The following is a 14,409-nucleotide window of genomic DNA, read 5'->3' on the forward strand; positions in this document are numbered from 1 at the left end:
TGCATGACATTCTTGTCAACTTGGATTTAAAAAAAAGACTCCCCAAGTCTTCTGAGGGATCACCACAATCTGAGGGAACACACACACACACACACACACACACATACACATGCACACCAAGGTCAACATCTGCTAAACAATCTTCGTCTGCTTGTAATTTGATTATTGTTCATATTATTGAGTAACCAAAACTTAAAAACTGGTCAAATAAGACAAATGAGAGCTTTCCTAACCAGAAAAGTGCATCAGAATGTACATTTCCTTTTTAATGCGTTACTGGGTGAAATAAGGCAGACATTATAAAAATGACACTGGAACCAAGTACCATTTGTTACAACATGTTTCAGTAGTTTATTTTCTTTCTATGATAAAAGCCATTTAAGGCAATCAGACCATGACTGGCGAACGATATTGTTTTGTGGTTTATTGCACATTTGACAGACCAGCCCTGTGATCAGAGCAGCATTTGCACCTTGGCCATGAAGTACCACAAACAAACTGAATCTGACAAGGAAAATTACTTTGGCATTCAGTTTTAATGGGATGGTTTCGGAAACACGTAGAATAAACAGTATTCCATTAATTCTCTCTCTCTCTCTCTCGCTCTCTCTCCCCCCATTTCTTGGGAGGTGGTATTGATGCTGACGTGCAGTGGCAGAGCCCATCCCCCGCTCTAATCTGAGAGGAAAAAGTCCCGACGCGGAGAAAGAAGCAACAGACTGGTCGCTGCGTGCTCGGGTCAGGTGCGCGCCGGGAGAGCTACTCCAAAACGCGCAGCTGCAAAGCTGATTTAACGCTGCATAAAAACCGAGATCGCTTTGAAATATACACAAATATAATATAGAAAGCTAAGAGGGGGATTTACCGAAGTCTCGACACAAAGACACAGGAGAGCAACAAATCAGCAGGAACGCTGATGGAAACGCACCTGACCATAAACCCTTGCCCAGAAAATTCCGTGCAATGAAGCACCACAGACCAGCTGCAGGTGCCTTTGCTTACCTTTTAACTTAATCCGAAGAGCAAAGAATAAATAATGAACTTGACAGACTCTGTTTGGCTCTTGGAAGAGCCCTGGAACCTCAGCCGTGTGGAGGAGGAGGAGGACGAGAAACTTTTATTCGGGATCGGCACGGATAATTTCATCACGCTTCTGGTTTTCGGGCTCATCTTTACGCTCGGCGTGCTGGGCAACTCCATGGTGATCACCGTGCTGGCCCGGAGCAAACCGGGAAAACCTCGAAGCACCACCAACATATTCATCCTGAACCTAAGCATAGCAGACCTGTCTTACTTGCTCTTCTGCATCCCTTTCCAGTCCACTATCTACATGATGCCCACTTGGGTGCTCGGTGCGTTTATTTGCAAATTCATCCACTACTTCTTCACTGTTTCTATGCTGGTCAGCATCTTCACCCTATCCGCTATGTCAGTGGACCGATACATTGCCATCGTTCACTCCAGAAAGTCGTCCTCTATTCGGGTGGCGAAGCACGCTCTTATTGGTGTGGTGGTGATTTGGATACTCTCCCTGGCCATGGCTGCGCCTATCATGTATTACCAGAATATTTTTCAGAGAGGGGAAAATCACACCTTTTGCTGGGAAGTGTGGCCGGATCAGAACCAGAAGAAGATCTATGTGGTTTGCACGTTTATCTTTGGTTATGTGCTTCCTCTGCTGCTCATTTCTTTCTGTTATGCAAAGGTAAGAAAAGGCTGTTCACACGGGTCAGTAATATAATTAGAGGAATTACTGCTAAAGAAATGTACATTTGACTTCTGTATCCCTTGTTTACAGGTGTTAAATCACTTGCACAAAAAACTAAGAAATATGTCCAAAAAGTCAGAGGCATCAAAGAAAAAGGTACGTATCATAGCGATGTGTTGGATGGTTGGGGAATAGCCATTATAGTATAGCCATTGATAGTTTATGCGTTAATTTTTTTGAGTGAATAAGAATTCACTCAAGTATTTGGCCGACCACAGTCCAGCACCTATAATTTGGTGCAGGAATAGCCTGCCATACACCAAATCATTACCTCCGACTCTCCCTTGTAGCCAGAATAATAAATATAAATGCAATATTGTGTACGTGTACTATTAACTGGTGCACTTGAGCTTGATGGCCAAAAGGTAATGCACAATCAAACTGCCATCTAGACTATCATACTCTTTGGAGGTCATTTGACTTTCCTGAGAGTAGCTATCTGCAGTCGCCTACTTGATTACCGATACGTCTGTCTGTCTGTTATATGTCACAGCATCTGATAACTGCTTACAATGTTACAAAGCCAGGAGTACAGACTCCCGGTCAGTTGGGGAGATGGACCGATGAGGATTTACATGTGCTTTCGTGCGTACTTCTCTAGAAACATGCTTTTATGACCTGAAACCTAAACAACTGTGGAAAGTGAATCGGGAATTTCTGATGTTCTGATGATTTATTGTGTTTGCTATGCGGGGAGTCCTGGAAGAGATTGTCACACCAATAACTTTGTGATAAATGGTCGTCCAACAAATCATTAAACCCTGTAATACATAAATTACATTTGTAGGTACTGAGAGACTAAAATGAATGTCAGAAGAGAGCATTTTTACACACTTTCAGAGGGAATCAGCAGCTGCAGTGAGGAAAAATACAAGCTGGTGTAAAACTGACAAAGATGAGAATTTTATACTGAAAACTGGAACATTTGTATGCACTTTTGATGAATATGCATGTTTTGTGTTTCCTTGGCAGTATCTCTCTGATTAGTCCAGTGCGTCTTAGGAGAAGTGTTTAGTAATAACCAACAGTCCTTCTAGGTCAGAGGTGTTGAACTCCAGGCCTCAAGGGCCGATGTCCTGCAGGTTTTAGATGAGTCCTTGATCCAACACAGCTGATTTAAATGGCTAAATGACCTCAACATGTCTTGAAGTTCTCCAGACGCCTGGTAATGAACTAATCATTTGATTCAGGTGTGCTGACCCAGGGTGATATCTAAAACACCGGCCCTTGAGGCCTGGAGTTTGACACCCCTGTTCTAGGTTATTACTTAATTACTTTTATTTCTATCATTTAATCTACAAACAGGTTAGAGGGATTTAAGCTACTTACACTTCTTTGTCTTTCCTCATATGGTGTGAAATGGCAGACACTAAATGAAACACACTTTCAAGAGGAAACAATTTTTGGACTGACACGTGTTCTGTCACAATCAAACCCCTGGTTGATTTCTCAGCAGCCTGACTCAGAGACTAACTTGGCTGGTACCAGTAACTTAACCACGGTGGCTTGGTCATATTATATGAAGAATAGTCTGGGCTGTAGCTTGGAGTGCTGGGAAATATGCTTTACAGCTTTCTTGATTTAATTAAAAAAATCTCTTATCAGTCCTTTAAAAATACAGCGAGGAGGTGGCTTAGCTTATCTCAACATACAGTAAATACTAGAAGCTGCTATTACCCGCATACAGTGCTAATGAACTTCTTTCCTGTCGTAACAGTATAAACTGGGTTATGAATTAAAACTATGGGGGCTTTGCAGACATTTTCCCACAGATTTATTGAAAACATAATTCGTATAACAAAGTAGCACATACTGTTGGGTCTATACTTTGTTAGACAAATAAACCACAGTGGATTTTAATTCAAACAGATATGATTGAAGTGCAGACTTTAAGCTTTAATTCAAGAAGCTTTGTAAAAATGATAATTTACTGGTTAAGGAATTACAGCAATTTATATACACAGTGTCCCATTTTCAGAGGCTCTAAAGTATTTGGACAATTGACTGAGAAGGTAAGTAGCGTTACCTTGTTTTTCATGAAAAAAGAAGCAGACACATTATCTGGATGGATGGATGGACATTATCTGAAGTTGATTCAAAGTGTTGAATTTATAGTTGATAGCTTTTCACTGTATTTTTAATATGAGACCTAAGGCGATGTCAGATGTTTGGCAAGGGAGGCCAAAAAACAAAATAAACCTATCAGAGAGATAGCAAAAAACTTGAAGAGAGGCCAAAACAATAATCTGGTTCATTTTTCAAAATAATGAATGCACTGGCCAGCTCAGCAACACTGAAAGAACAGAAGATAACGAAAGTTTATGATGACAAAATTCTGTGTGGGGTTAAGATAAACCACTTTGCAAAATCTAACCAATTAAAGAACACTCTCAAAGAGTTCGGTACGCCTTCATGAATGCAAGAACAGAAGATTTACCACTGGCTACACTACAAGGACTGGAGGACCAGATTAGACTTTGCCAGAAAACATCTACAAGAGTCTGCAAAGTTCAGGGAAAAAAATCTTTGGAGAGATGAAACAAAGATGAACTTGTACCAGGATAACCTCAAGTGAGCAGTATGGAGAACGAAAGAAGCAGCTCATGATGTGAAGGATACAGCACTATCTGTAAAAACTTGGTGGAGACAACTTCTGGTTGTTAGTAGAAATGTGTCACTGGTGTTTATTGATGACATGACCGCTGATAGAAGTAGGAGGATGAATTATGAAGCGAACTCTCTGGTCAGATTCAGCAAAATGCTGCAAAAACAATCAGACAGTGCATCAAAGTGCAAATTGATTATAAGCCAAAGCTGCAAAGCAATCCAAGTTTCTAAAGTCCCAGACATGGAATGTTCTTCAAATGCCAACGGAGTCACCTGAGCTCGACCAAGTTGAGCAGCGTTTTGTGTTCATAAATGCAAGACTGAATACAAAAAGACCCACAAACAAGCAGCAACTGAAGGTGGTTGAAATAAATGTAAAGCATCTCAAAGGAGGAAGACATGATGTCCATGAGTTCTAGACTTCAGGCAGTCACTGCAATTCTTATTCTATTTAAAACAGTCCTCAGTTCATGCTAACCCTATGGGGTCAAGTTAAACCTCTTGAATTAAAGTCCAAGGAGCTTGAAAAAGACAGCGACTGGACTTATTTTAGTTTTTCGAAGATGCCTCGCCTCTCATCCACGAGGCTTCTTCTTTTCAAGGGCCTAGACTACCATGACTTTGATGACTGGGAACATACACAGACTCTTGAATTAAAGATGTGGGTTTGTACTTCAATCACATATTAACTATGGTGGTTTACAGAGGCAAAACTAAAAAAAATGCATCTTTGTCCAGTAAATTATGGACCTGACTGTTTTGTCCAAAAAAAATTTCTCAGGCTCACAATTACAACTTGAAAGCTGACCTGAAGGTTTAATCTGCGAATAAGAAGTGATGGCATGGATGATGTTATGTAAGAGCAGACCATTTCAGGACATCCTGTTGTCTCCATCTTACTGCCTGTCAAAAATAATCCCACAAATAACACCCCAATAAAATGAATCGGTGAACTTAGCTGTTCCCTACTTTTTCTGGGTTGTAGACTATAACTGAGAGGTATCAGAGTCGTATCAGTTTACTGTACATGAATGAAAATCTGCACATTTTTCAAAATGCTGAATAAATCCACTACGTCTAAAACATATCAAATCCTGATGAGCCAGATGAGCAAAAATCCGACTGGCATTCTGGTTCTAATCTTCTTTTTCATACTATTAGCACACAGACATATTATCAAGGGTTTCCCTCCATAAAAGATGAAAATCAACAGGTAAAAACAATAAATTGCATCTGGTGAAAGCAAAGGGAATTTGTGCAGAAATGGGTTTAACTTAGGTCTCAGCTGCTCTCTGTCAGGCCTGTGAAATATATTGTTAAAAGCAGCTGGGAAGACCAAGGTTGCTCCCATGGCTGTTGTGAAACACAACCAATGTTCTTATCGACTTCAGCCTCACAGAGGAGGAATCACACAGCCTTCAAAAGTCACAACACCACACACTGTCAACACACAAATCTAGCAAACCATAGGGAATATGAACCTTTCTTTTCTGCAAGGTCTTTGCAAGGAGTTGATTTTTTATATATGTGTCACATATATGCTACAAATCCTTTCTGATTATATGTGTCTGGATTTTTTCTCTGTTTTAAATCTGAGGTTGAGGAGCCATGCAGTAAGCAGTGTTAAATCTTAGGAGTTTAAGTCTGTTATGCAAATGGAAAACACAGATGGTTATAGATAATTACAAAAATAAATGTTTGGCCAAGTCATTCTAAAATTATTTAAGAATGTGTGTAGGCTGTAATATGCATATCTGAAGCCTGGGAGACTGAATGAATTGACTGACACCCAACAGCATGCAGTAATTTCCCAGTGACTTCGGGAGTAATGAGAATAATCTTGAATGAACATTTAAAAAGAGCTGCAGAAAACTGTAAATCCAAATGATATTTTTTGATTACTAGTGATGATTAGTTGTGGAAATATCAAAAATGTAGCACAAACTTGCCAAATGATAATTTCCCAACATGATAACAGTTTTTCTTGTGTTTCTCTTTGAAGAAAAGTCATCTTGGTGTCCATTTTTGACTTTAAAAACTCGAAAGAATCACCTTTGGGTTGTTAGGTAAATCAGTTCTTGAGTGATGAGCTAAAAGTTTATGACAGAAGGTGTTTCTGCTGCAGTCGTTTACAATAACCTAACGACTGCCTCTCTGTGGGTTTAGGGGAAGATGTGAATGTTTTATGGACACCATTCAAACAAAACCCTGCTTTTACTGTACTACTGCACTAAAACTGTGAGAACTTGTTCATAGTCACCGTGTCTTTGTGTCTATGTGTGTAGTTGTGTTGGGGTCAGAAAGATTTCTCTGGCCAGTGCTAACTTGTATCAAGTCAAAAATGTTTACCTATCACGTGATTGGTAAAATATTTTTTTAAAACTATATTTATTGTAATTTATCAATGCAGTACTTTATTTAGTTACAGTTAAATAAGGATCGCAGGGCATTTCATCAGACCGCACAAATATTAGCCACATAAAATAGCATTATACTCTAAAGTCGCTCATGTGAACATGTTGCCTATACACACAACCACCAGCACTGAACAGTATCTGGAGTCAGGTTAGTGGCTGGAATGTTTGACTCCATCACTATGCTCAGAAGTTCCTAACAGCGATTCTAACGATGCACACAGCAGCGTTCTTTTAGCGCCCGTGAATACTGCTGCCTGCTGCTATTACCAACCAAAAGACATATCCACTGTGATATCACCATTTGGTTTAAAACTCTGCATTTGGCAGTCATGTTAGCTTTTTTTTGGATCAAAAGCACCACATTTAGATGAGAGTATGAACTGTTGCTTTAATAGCAAACACATTAGTTTGGATAGCAAGCTAAACTCTATGCTAGCAACACATTTTTGCTAAGTAATACACACACAGCACACATTTCCACACAGCAAGCCATAATTACTCAGATAATCCATTAAAAATTCTACAAATGTTCACCCCACTCAGAGTTGTCTTTTTTAATAGGCTGTAATCATACTTTTTAATGCTGTAAAGTTGAGCATTTCAAAACATGAGTCTGTGGCGAAAGACTTGCTTTTTGGAGCCAAGTGGCACCGAGCTGAACTTTAGTTTTTGGTACTTCTTCATTGGTGTCATTTTCCTGCCACTAAAAAAAAAAAAAGGATCCATAACTCAAAATTTCGAGTTATTTTCTCGAAATTCCGAGTTATTAACTCGAAATTTCGATTTATTAACTCAAAATTTTGAGAAAAGTAACTCGAAATTTCGAGTTAGCGCTGCCAATCAGTAATCTACGTGAATGACGTCATTTCCTCGTTACCCGGAAGCTGAAGCCCTCAGCTACAAATGCTACAGCTAAGCTACCGGTATTACATCCAGTCGTGAATGCACAGATTCCTGAGTGTTTTCAGCCTGGCTTCACAAATGATGAAATCCCTGTGTTATTAGCTGAATCACGTGGTGTTACTATCAGCAAACGTACTCGCGAAAGCGCCAATTTGTTGGGATCCGTTTTTGAGTGCGCGTTCCTCTGCGCCATATGCTTCTGGGTAACAAGAAAGCGACCTCATTCACGTATATTTTTGATTGGCAGAGCTAACTCGAAATTTTGAGAAAAGTAACTCGAAATTTCGAGTTACTTTTCTCGAAATTTCGAGTTAATAAGTCGAAATTTCGAGAAAATAAATCGAAATTTCTAGTTATGGATACTAGCTGTTTTGTTTTTATTTAGTGGCGGAAACGGGCTTCCATATTTTTAGACTGAACCAAACAGCAATGCTGAAATCTACAACACCAAAACAATTAGGTTACCATCGAGACCTTACAGTCAGCTGATTTAGCAACTTTCTGACATTTTTTGTGCTTGCCATAAAAATGTTTTTTAAAACCTTGTAGGTTGCATAGTTGTCATACAAGGAAATGACATATTAGGCTTTTCATTTTTCATAACAGTAAAAATACTGCATCTCAGAATGCTCTCCAATGAAGTGAAAATCTGTGCACTCATATTCATTTAGTTGGGAATATTTTCACTTTACGCTTAACATCAGCTCTGTTACTTCTGACAGCTACATGCTCAGATGGTTGGCTAAATATTATTTCTAACTTATACCCATCAAAACTTGGAAAGCTGAATTCCTGATTCAGGATTTTCAATATTTCCGTTATCTTTGATGAGAAGTAATTAGCCCTGCAATAAATCTTCTTACTACCTCAGCAAATCAAGGAGCATGTAATTAGTTTTTCTTCCTTTTTTTTGTTTGTAGGAAGAATGACATCGTTTAATTTCTTCTTCTTGGATATTATGTAAATTTGATTTATGATAACTGTCACATCATTTTACAGGTTTTGTCAGTAGATACAGAAATGAGTTTATGACACAGACTGTGGATGAAATGCCACCAGTGACTCATTAAGTGTCGGGTGAAAAGGCATTTACAGTACGTCTGCTTTTTCAAGGTTTTTAGGCTGTACTTGAAAATATTTAAACAGCTGTCTAAGGTCAGATCTGCTGTTTTTGTTCATACCAGTTCTTTGTTAGCTTCATCCACTGCTCACGCACTGTTTGCCTTGGGCACTGTGCTTAAGTTGATTGTTTTCTAATTGGTAAATATGTTCAAAACTCTCTTAACTTTTTTGGGGAAAACAGCTGTAATACATAAGAACAGAACAGTCAACACAGCTGTCATGAGATATATGAATTAAACAAGTATGCCACATTGCCATGCTACTGAGTAAACCTAACAAAAATAACACGTAGCATTTGCAAATAGGAATCACCCAAATGTGCATGTAGAGATGTTAAAAGTCACTTATGTAATGTTGATTAATTAAGGATTTGAGTCTCTTTATTATTACATATGATTCACATGTAAAAATAAGTCTGTGGTATGGGATCATAATATTATCAGTGCAAAGTTCTCAGTATTTACTGTTAAAGTCTAAAATGATTAAATGTAAATGGGGGTATGAGAAGGTTTATTGATGTGTGATGAGCTCCTCGATCCTCAGGCCAAAGAAAAATGGCATATCAACAAAGAATATTAATCCATTATCTTCTGAGTTGTTGGACATTAGCCGTCCAAAGTCTCCTGAAGCGCACTTTAGTTTGGCCTGAAGCCAGAGCCTGCTTAGTCTCTCTCTCTTTCACTTGCTGTCGATGGACTGTCTGACAGATCTCTCCACACACTTCCATTGCTGATGCAGAGATAAGAATGCAATGATATGCATACTGCTGCCAAAATCTAAGATATTGGTTAGCAAAAATAACTCATAATGTTTCTCAAGCAATGCATACTTAAAAATGAGCATGGCCTCAAAGACTTCTACTGGAGGGCAGGGACTTGATTATAGGATGTTAATGATCTCACACAATTTTCACAATGCAGATTGGTCCCAAACATGCCACTATCTCATCAATGACTTTCCAAGCTTTATTCTTCTATCGTAAAACAAGACTTCAAGCTTAAATAGAATATTAAATTCTGTATTTGTTATCCTTGTGGACACTGACAAAATCTTACCTTTTTCCCTTTCCTTTGTGGATCCAAGACTGCTCAGACGGTGCTTGTGGTGGTGGTGGTGTTCTGCCTGTCGTGGCTCCCTCATCATGTAGTTCACCTCTGGGTGGAGTTTGGGACCTTCCCGCTAAACCAAGCCTCCTTTGTATTGCGGGTGGCTGCACACTGCCTGGCATACAGCAATTCATCAGTCAACCCGGTCATCTACGCCTTTCTGTCGGAGAACTTCAGAAAGGCCTATAAGCAGGTGTTTAAGTGCCAGATTGGAACCAGTGACTCCCCGCTCAATGACATCAAGGACATTCGCAGCAAAGCGGATACGCCACCCTCAACTAACTGCACAAATGTTTGACTTACAGCTGCCACACCCAAAGTCATTGCAAGTCATCAGATATGAGTGGGTGTATGTTTTTGATGAAGGTACTTATGGTTGCATAGATATTGCTAAAGCTGTAATATTCCACATAAGCGCTGTTAATTTTACCTGGACTAGAGGGGATAAGGCGCCAGTGGCTGCAGGACACGATTACGCCCTCTTTGATCCGGCTGTGATTGCTACTGTACATGTCATCACTGATGGAAAAAAAACCTGTCTGAAACTGAGAAAAAGTCATCCTTCTTCGATAGTGACCTCTGTTAAAATGTAGAAAGTGAGTTTATTCAAATCAATGAATTTAAAACTCTGCATGAGGAAAAGAAAAACAATATTGGTGCAGGTCCAATAAGTGGAAATTTTTCATAAAAAGTAAGAGTTGCATTAAAAGAAGCAACACATATATACCTGTAATACAGTCTGTTTAAAAAAATAAATAAATACTTGTATGATTTTGCAGGATTTGGATTATTCAATGAAGAAGTAGTAAAGGATCACAAAATTCATGCATCTGATCCAGTGGTTGTTTTGGCATCTTATTAGAACAAGATGGCAGGTCATTGCCAGTTTCCTGATGCTGATTTTGTTTCTTTAGTGATGAAAGAGGTATAGGATAACATACTAGCTGAGCTAGCTTGAATGAGCTTGTCTTAGCTAGCTGTTTCTAAAACAGATGGCTCCTACCTACATCCAAAACTGTTTCTACAAATTACGTGTCATAAACTAGACACATTTAAGCCCAGTTTACGTGTTGCTAACTACTTTTAGCTTGGTATGCTAATGTTAACCCTGAAAACCCAGACAGTGAAAGCAAACAATGGTTTTACCAAGACAAGAGTGTGATTATGGCGCAATAACTCTAAAAAGCTACTCTTTTCTTTCATAAAAAGGGTCTAGGATATGAAGGTCTTTAATAGTCCTAATGTGCTTGTGAATTCTATGTAAATTAGTACTACTTTCAAGTTGAAAACATGGCTGACTGAACAGCCAAAAATGCCATTTTTTTAAAAGATTAGCAAGCATGACTCACTAATACCATGGAAACATACAATTTTGTTTCAAGTTAAGTTGAATGAAAGTTGGCTAATATTTAACTCTGTAGTGGATAACTTTTCTTTATTTTGTCTGTTGTTACAGACACCAGGTTGAGAATTAAAACCAGTGCCAAAACTAGTTTACTAGGAAACTATAGGTGCCTATAGACTAAATCAGCATTGTCTGAACTTGTTTGGCAATGGCTTGATTGTAATCCCCGTAGTCCATCTTTAGGGTTTAAGAGCCTGTTTTGATTTGACTGAACTATCAAACATGCTTTATAATCATCTTAAAGCAAATTTCATACGACTACAGACAATATTTTTGTGTAATAGACCTCTGGAGTTTGTGGTCAGTATCACAGCCATCTGTTTGTGGGTGGCAAATAGTCTGCTGTACCTCCCATTGAGGAAAAAATATGAAAGACTGGAACTAAAAGATTTTTTTAATTGTTTTTCTACATATTGAAGTTGTAATCATCACTGTGTGTGTTTTGGGGTTGTTAAATAAGGTACATCTTAACTGCACTCATGACAAGGATCATATACATGAGTATTAAATGAGTAACGTTTTTCAAGTAAGCTGTCCATCCCTGCTGATGGTCCTTCACTGTAGATTAAAAATAAAAGACCTACTATTTAAGTTGCACTCTGCTTGAGAAACCATGTATTTTATAATTACATTTGGTTGTAAATACTAAAAGCTAAAGCTTATATTCACATATGTCTTTGGAAATCTTGCTGTACTTGCTTATGATGCTACGTAAACAGTTTTCAGATTGTGTTGTGCTGTATCAATCAGCCTGGCTGTTGAATGTACCGATGCTTGTTGTACTTTTCCTGGTAGCCATCTTTGTAACCAAGAAAACAACAGAACAATGGAAATGAAGAATTTTAATGTTGTACAATATATGTGATGTGCCAAATCACCGTATAGCAGCTTTATCTCAGTGCAACAAAATAATTTAAACTACACAAGATGAGAGCTTTAAATACAGTACAGCTCGGTATTCTCTGTAACCACAAATACTCTGCTTAAGATTTTAGTCCACAGCACCATCTTTCTCCTGAGGACAGCAAATAATCAGGGTCATCCGAGTCTTGCCCTCGCTCTCAGTGAGGCTCTTAGATGTGAGAGTCGAGGCTTTTTCTGACAGAGGTCCAGTTGATGACTTTGCTCACTGTATTGCTGACTGCACAGATAATTATACCCACAAAGGACTCAGGATTTTTTTTTTCTTTCTTTCTTTCTTTCTTTCTTTCTTTCTTTCTTTCTTTCTTTCTTTCTTTCTTTCTTTTTTTTTTTTAAATAGGACATGCTTGGAAACCACATCCTGATGGTGTAGGGAACATAGCTACTGATTTCCGTAAAAAGAGTTAATGAACAACATTTTTCTTTTTAATCAAGAATGTATTTTCAGTTTGATATCACTTTTTATTGCAGTCCCCAAATTACAGTATAACTGTTTTAGTAATTATAGACTACTGATCAATATTAATCATATGTTTAGGCATATCTAAGTACAGGAGAAGAAGATCAGAGTATACAGACTAAGTGGTTCCAGCTTTTATTCTGCTTTATTTGTGTACTTTTTATTATTACTGCTAACGCTGTGAGCTCTTTTCATTTCTAGGCTCTATGAGAATTTTATCCCTGTGTTCCCTTTGGTATTTACTGTTTCATGAGTACAATGAATATACCGTAACTGTAATATGACGGCTATTTTCTTACATGTTTTATTTTCATTTTGAAATGTAGATTTATGGATTAAACTTTCTTTCTTTTTCTTTTTTTTCAAAATTCATCTACTCCATGCTCAGTAAAATGTTTTTTCTAATAAATAAAAATGGAATTAAAAACAGTATGGTAAAACCAAATGTATGCACATACCATTTTGTGAGGAAATGCAATAAATGTAATTCTTTCTAACTGTAAGTTTCTGGAGAGACACCCATTTGTACAACTTTTAGTGCATTTTGTTTAGTGTGGTTTGCTTTTTGATTCTGATTCCTGTATTAAAACAGCCGTGATATAAAATCAAAATCTGACAAAACAATTATATAACTCTCTTTTAAGTATATTGATATCTGGATTGTATTCTGAAATATATTCAGGCTTTTGACTGTGTCTTATGCAGTGCCGCTTGTATTATAGAGTCACATTAAACTCTGGCATTTCCTCGGTGGAGTTGTTTTATTCCATACACAACACTTGCTCACATACATGAAATTTCACTGTGTTTATTCACAAAGCGAATTCTTATGTCACATTGAGGCTTTATTTATAAAAGTAGCATTTTCTTAAGCCTCATTTATACCCCAAACCAACTCTCGCCTTCTTGATTATCACTGTGTATAACCCAAAGTGCCAAAAGAATGAAACCATGGAGCAGACCCACACCAGTTCAGATCCCTCCAGTTTGTTTTTTTGGATTACACAATATAGAGTGCAATTCCTGGCATCAAATCCACCCAGTGAACCGAATGATCAGGTTTTTTTTGCAATGATGTTTTCTACTGTAAATATGTAGCTTTTTCAAAGCAGTTCTATGTACAAAGATGCCAAATATCAATATAAAAACTAATTTAATCCCCTTTGAAACACCAAGTGTATCCACAGGTGTGCAGCTGAAATAAAAATCACCCAAGGGACATTTTTTTATTGCTTTGAAAATCAATACAAATAAGAGAAACGGCTCCTCTTAGCTTTAATGAAATTGCTAAGCCTAACAGTAAACAGAAGCAAACTGGGAATTTGAATTTCTTTTGTATGAGGTTGGATTGCTGAGGGTTCTGACAAATGGCAATTTTTGTTATCCCACCACTTTGGATCATCATGTGACCAATATCTTCAATGATCCCTTCATATTCTAGCATCAAGGCGAACATTTTGTGAAGTGACACTCATTATAATAAAGGTTATTAATCAAAAAATATCTGTGATAGTTTTTGTAGATCAAATAGCAGTGAAACGAGTGATATTGCCATCAACTTCAGTTGCCCTTTGCATAAATTGTCTATTCAAAGTGTACAGAAAATAAATCCCACTCAGACTAATAAGTATCATGTTTGTGCTGAGTGTCACTGGTCACCAAGAAATCTCCTACCAGACATTTGACAGGTATGAGTTTAC

At 37.9% G+C, this 14,409-nt stretch overlaps 1 protein-coding gene across 1 annotated transcript; it reads left to right on the forward strand.

Moving 5' to 3' along the window:
* The first annotated feature begins 694 nt into the window (after nt 1-694).
* Nucleotides 695-13,460, forward strand: LOC146377404 (galanin receptor type 1-like). The gene is made up of 3 exons (XM_084945067.1): nt 695-1,705; nt 1,799-1,864; nt 9,901-13,460. The coding sequence occupies exons 1-3, from the start codon at nt 1,037-1,039 to the stop codon at nt 10,219-10,221; spliced, it is 1,056 nt and encodes a 351-aa protein (XP_084801193.1). The 5' UTR covers nt 695-1,036; the 3' UTR covers nt 10,222-13,460.
* The last annotated feature ends 949 nt before the right edge of the window (nt 13,461-14,409 follow it).

The sequence above is a fragment of the Perissodus microlepis genome, chromosome 11 (assembly GCF_051167445.1).
Source record: "Perissodus microlepis isolate ML-2025 ecotype Zambia chromosome 11, ASM5116744v1, whole genome shotgun sequence".
Classification (NCBI taxonomy): Eukaryota; Metazoa; Chordata; class Actinopteri; order Cichliformes; family Cichlidae; genus Perissodus; species Perissodus microlepis.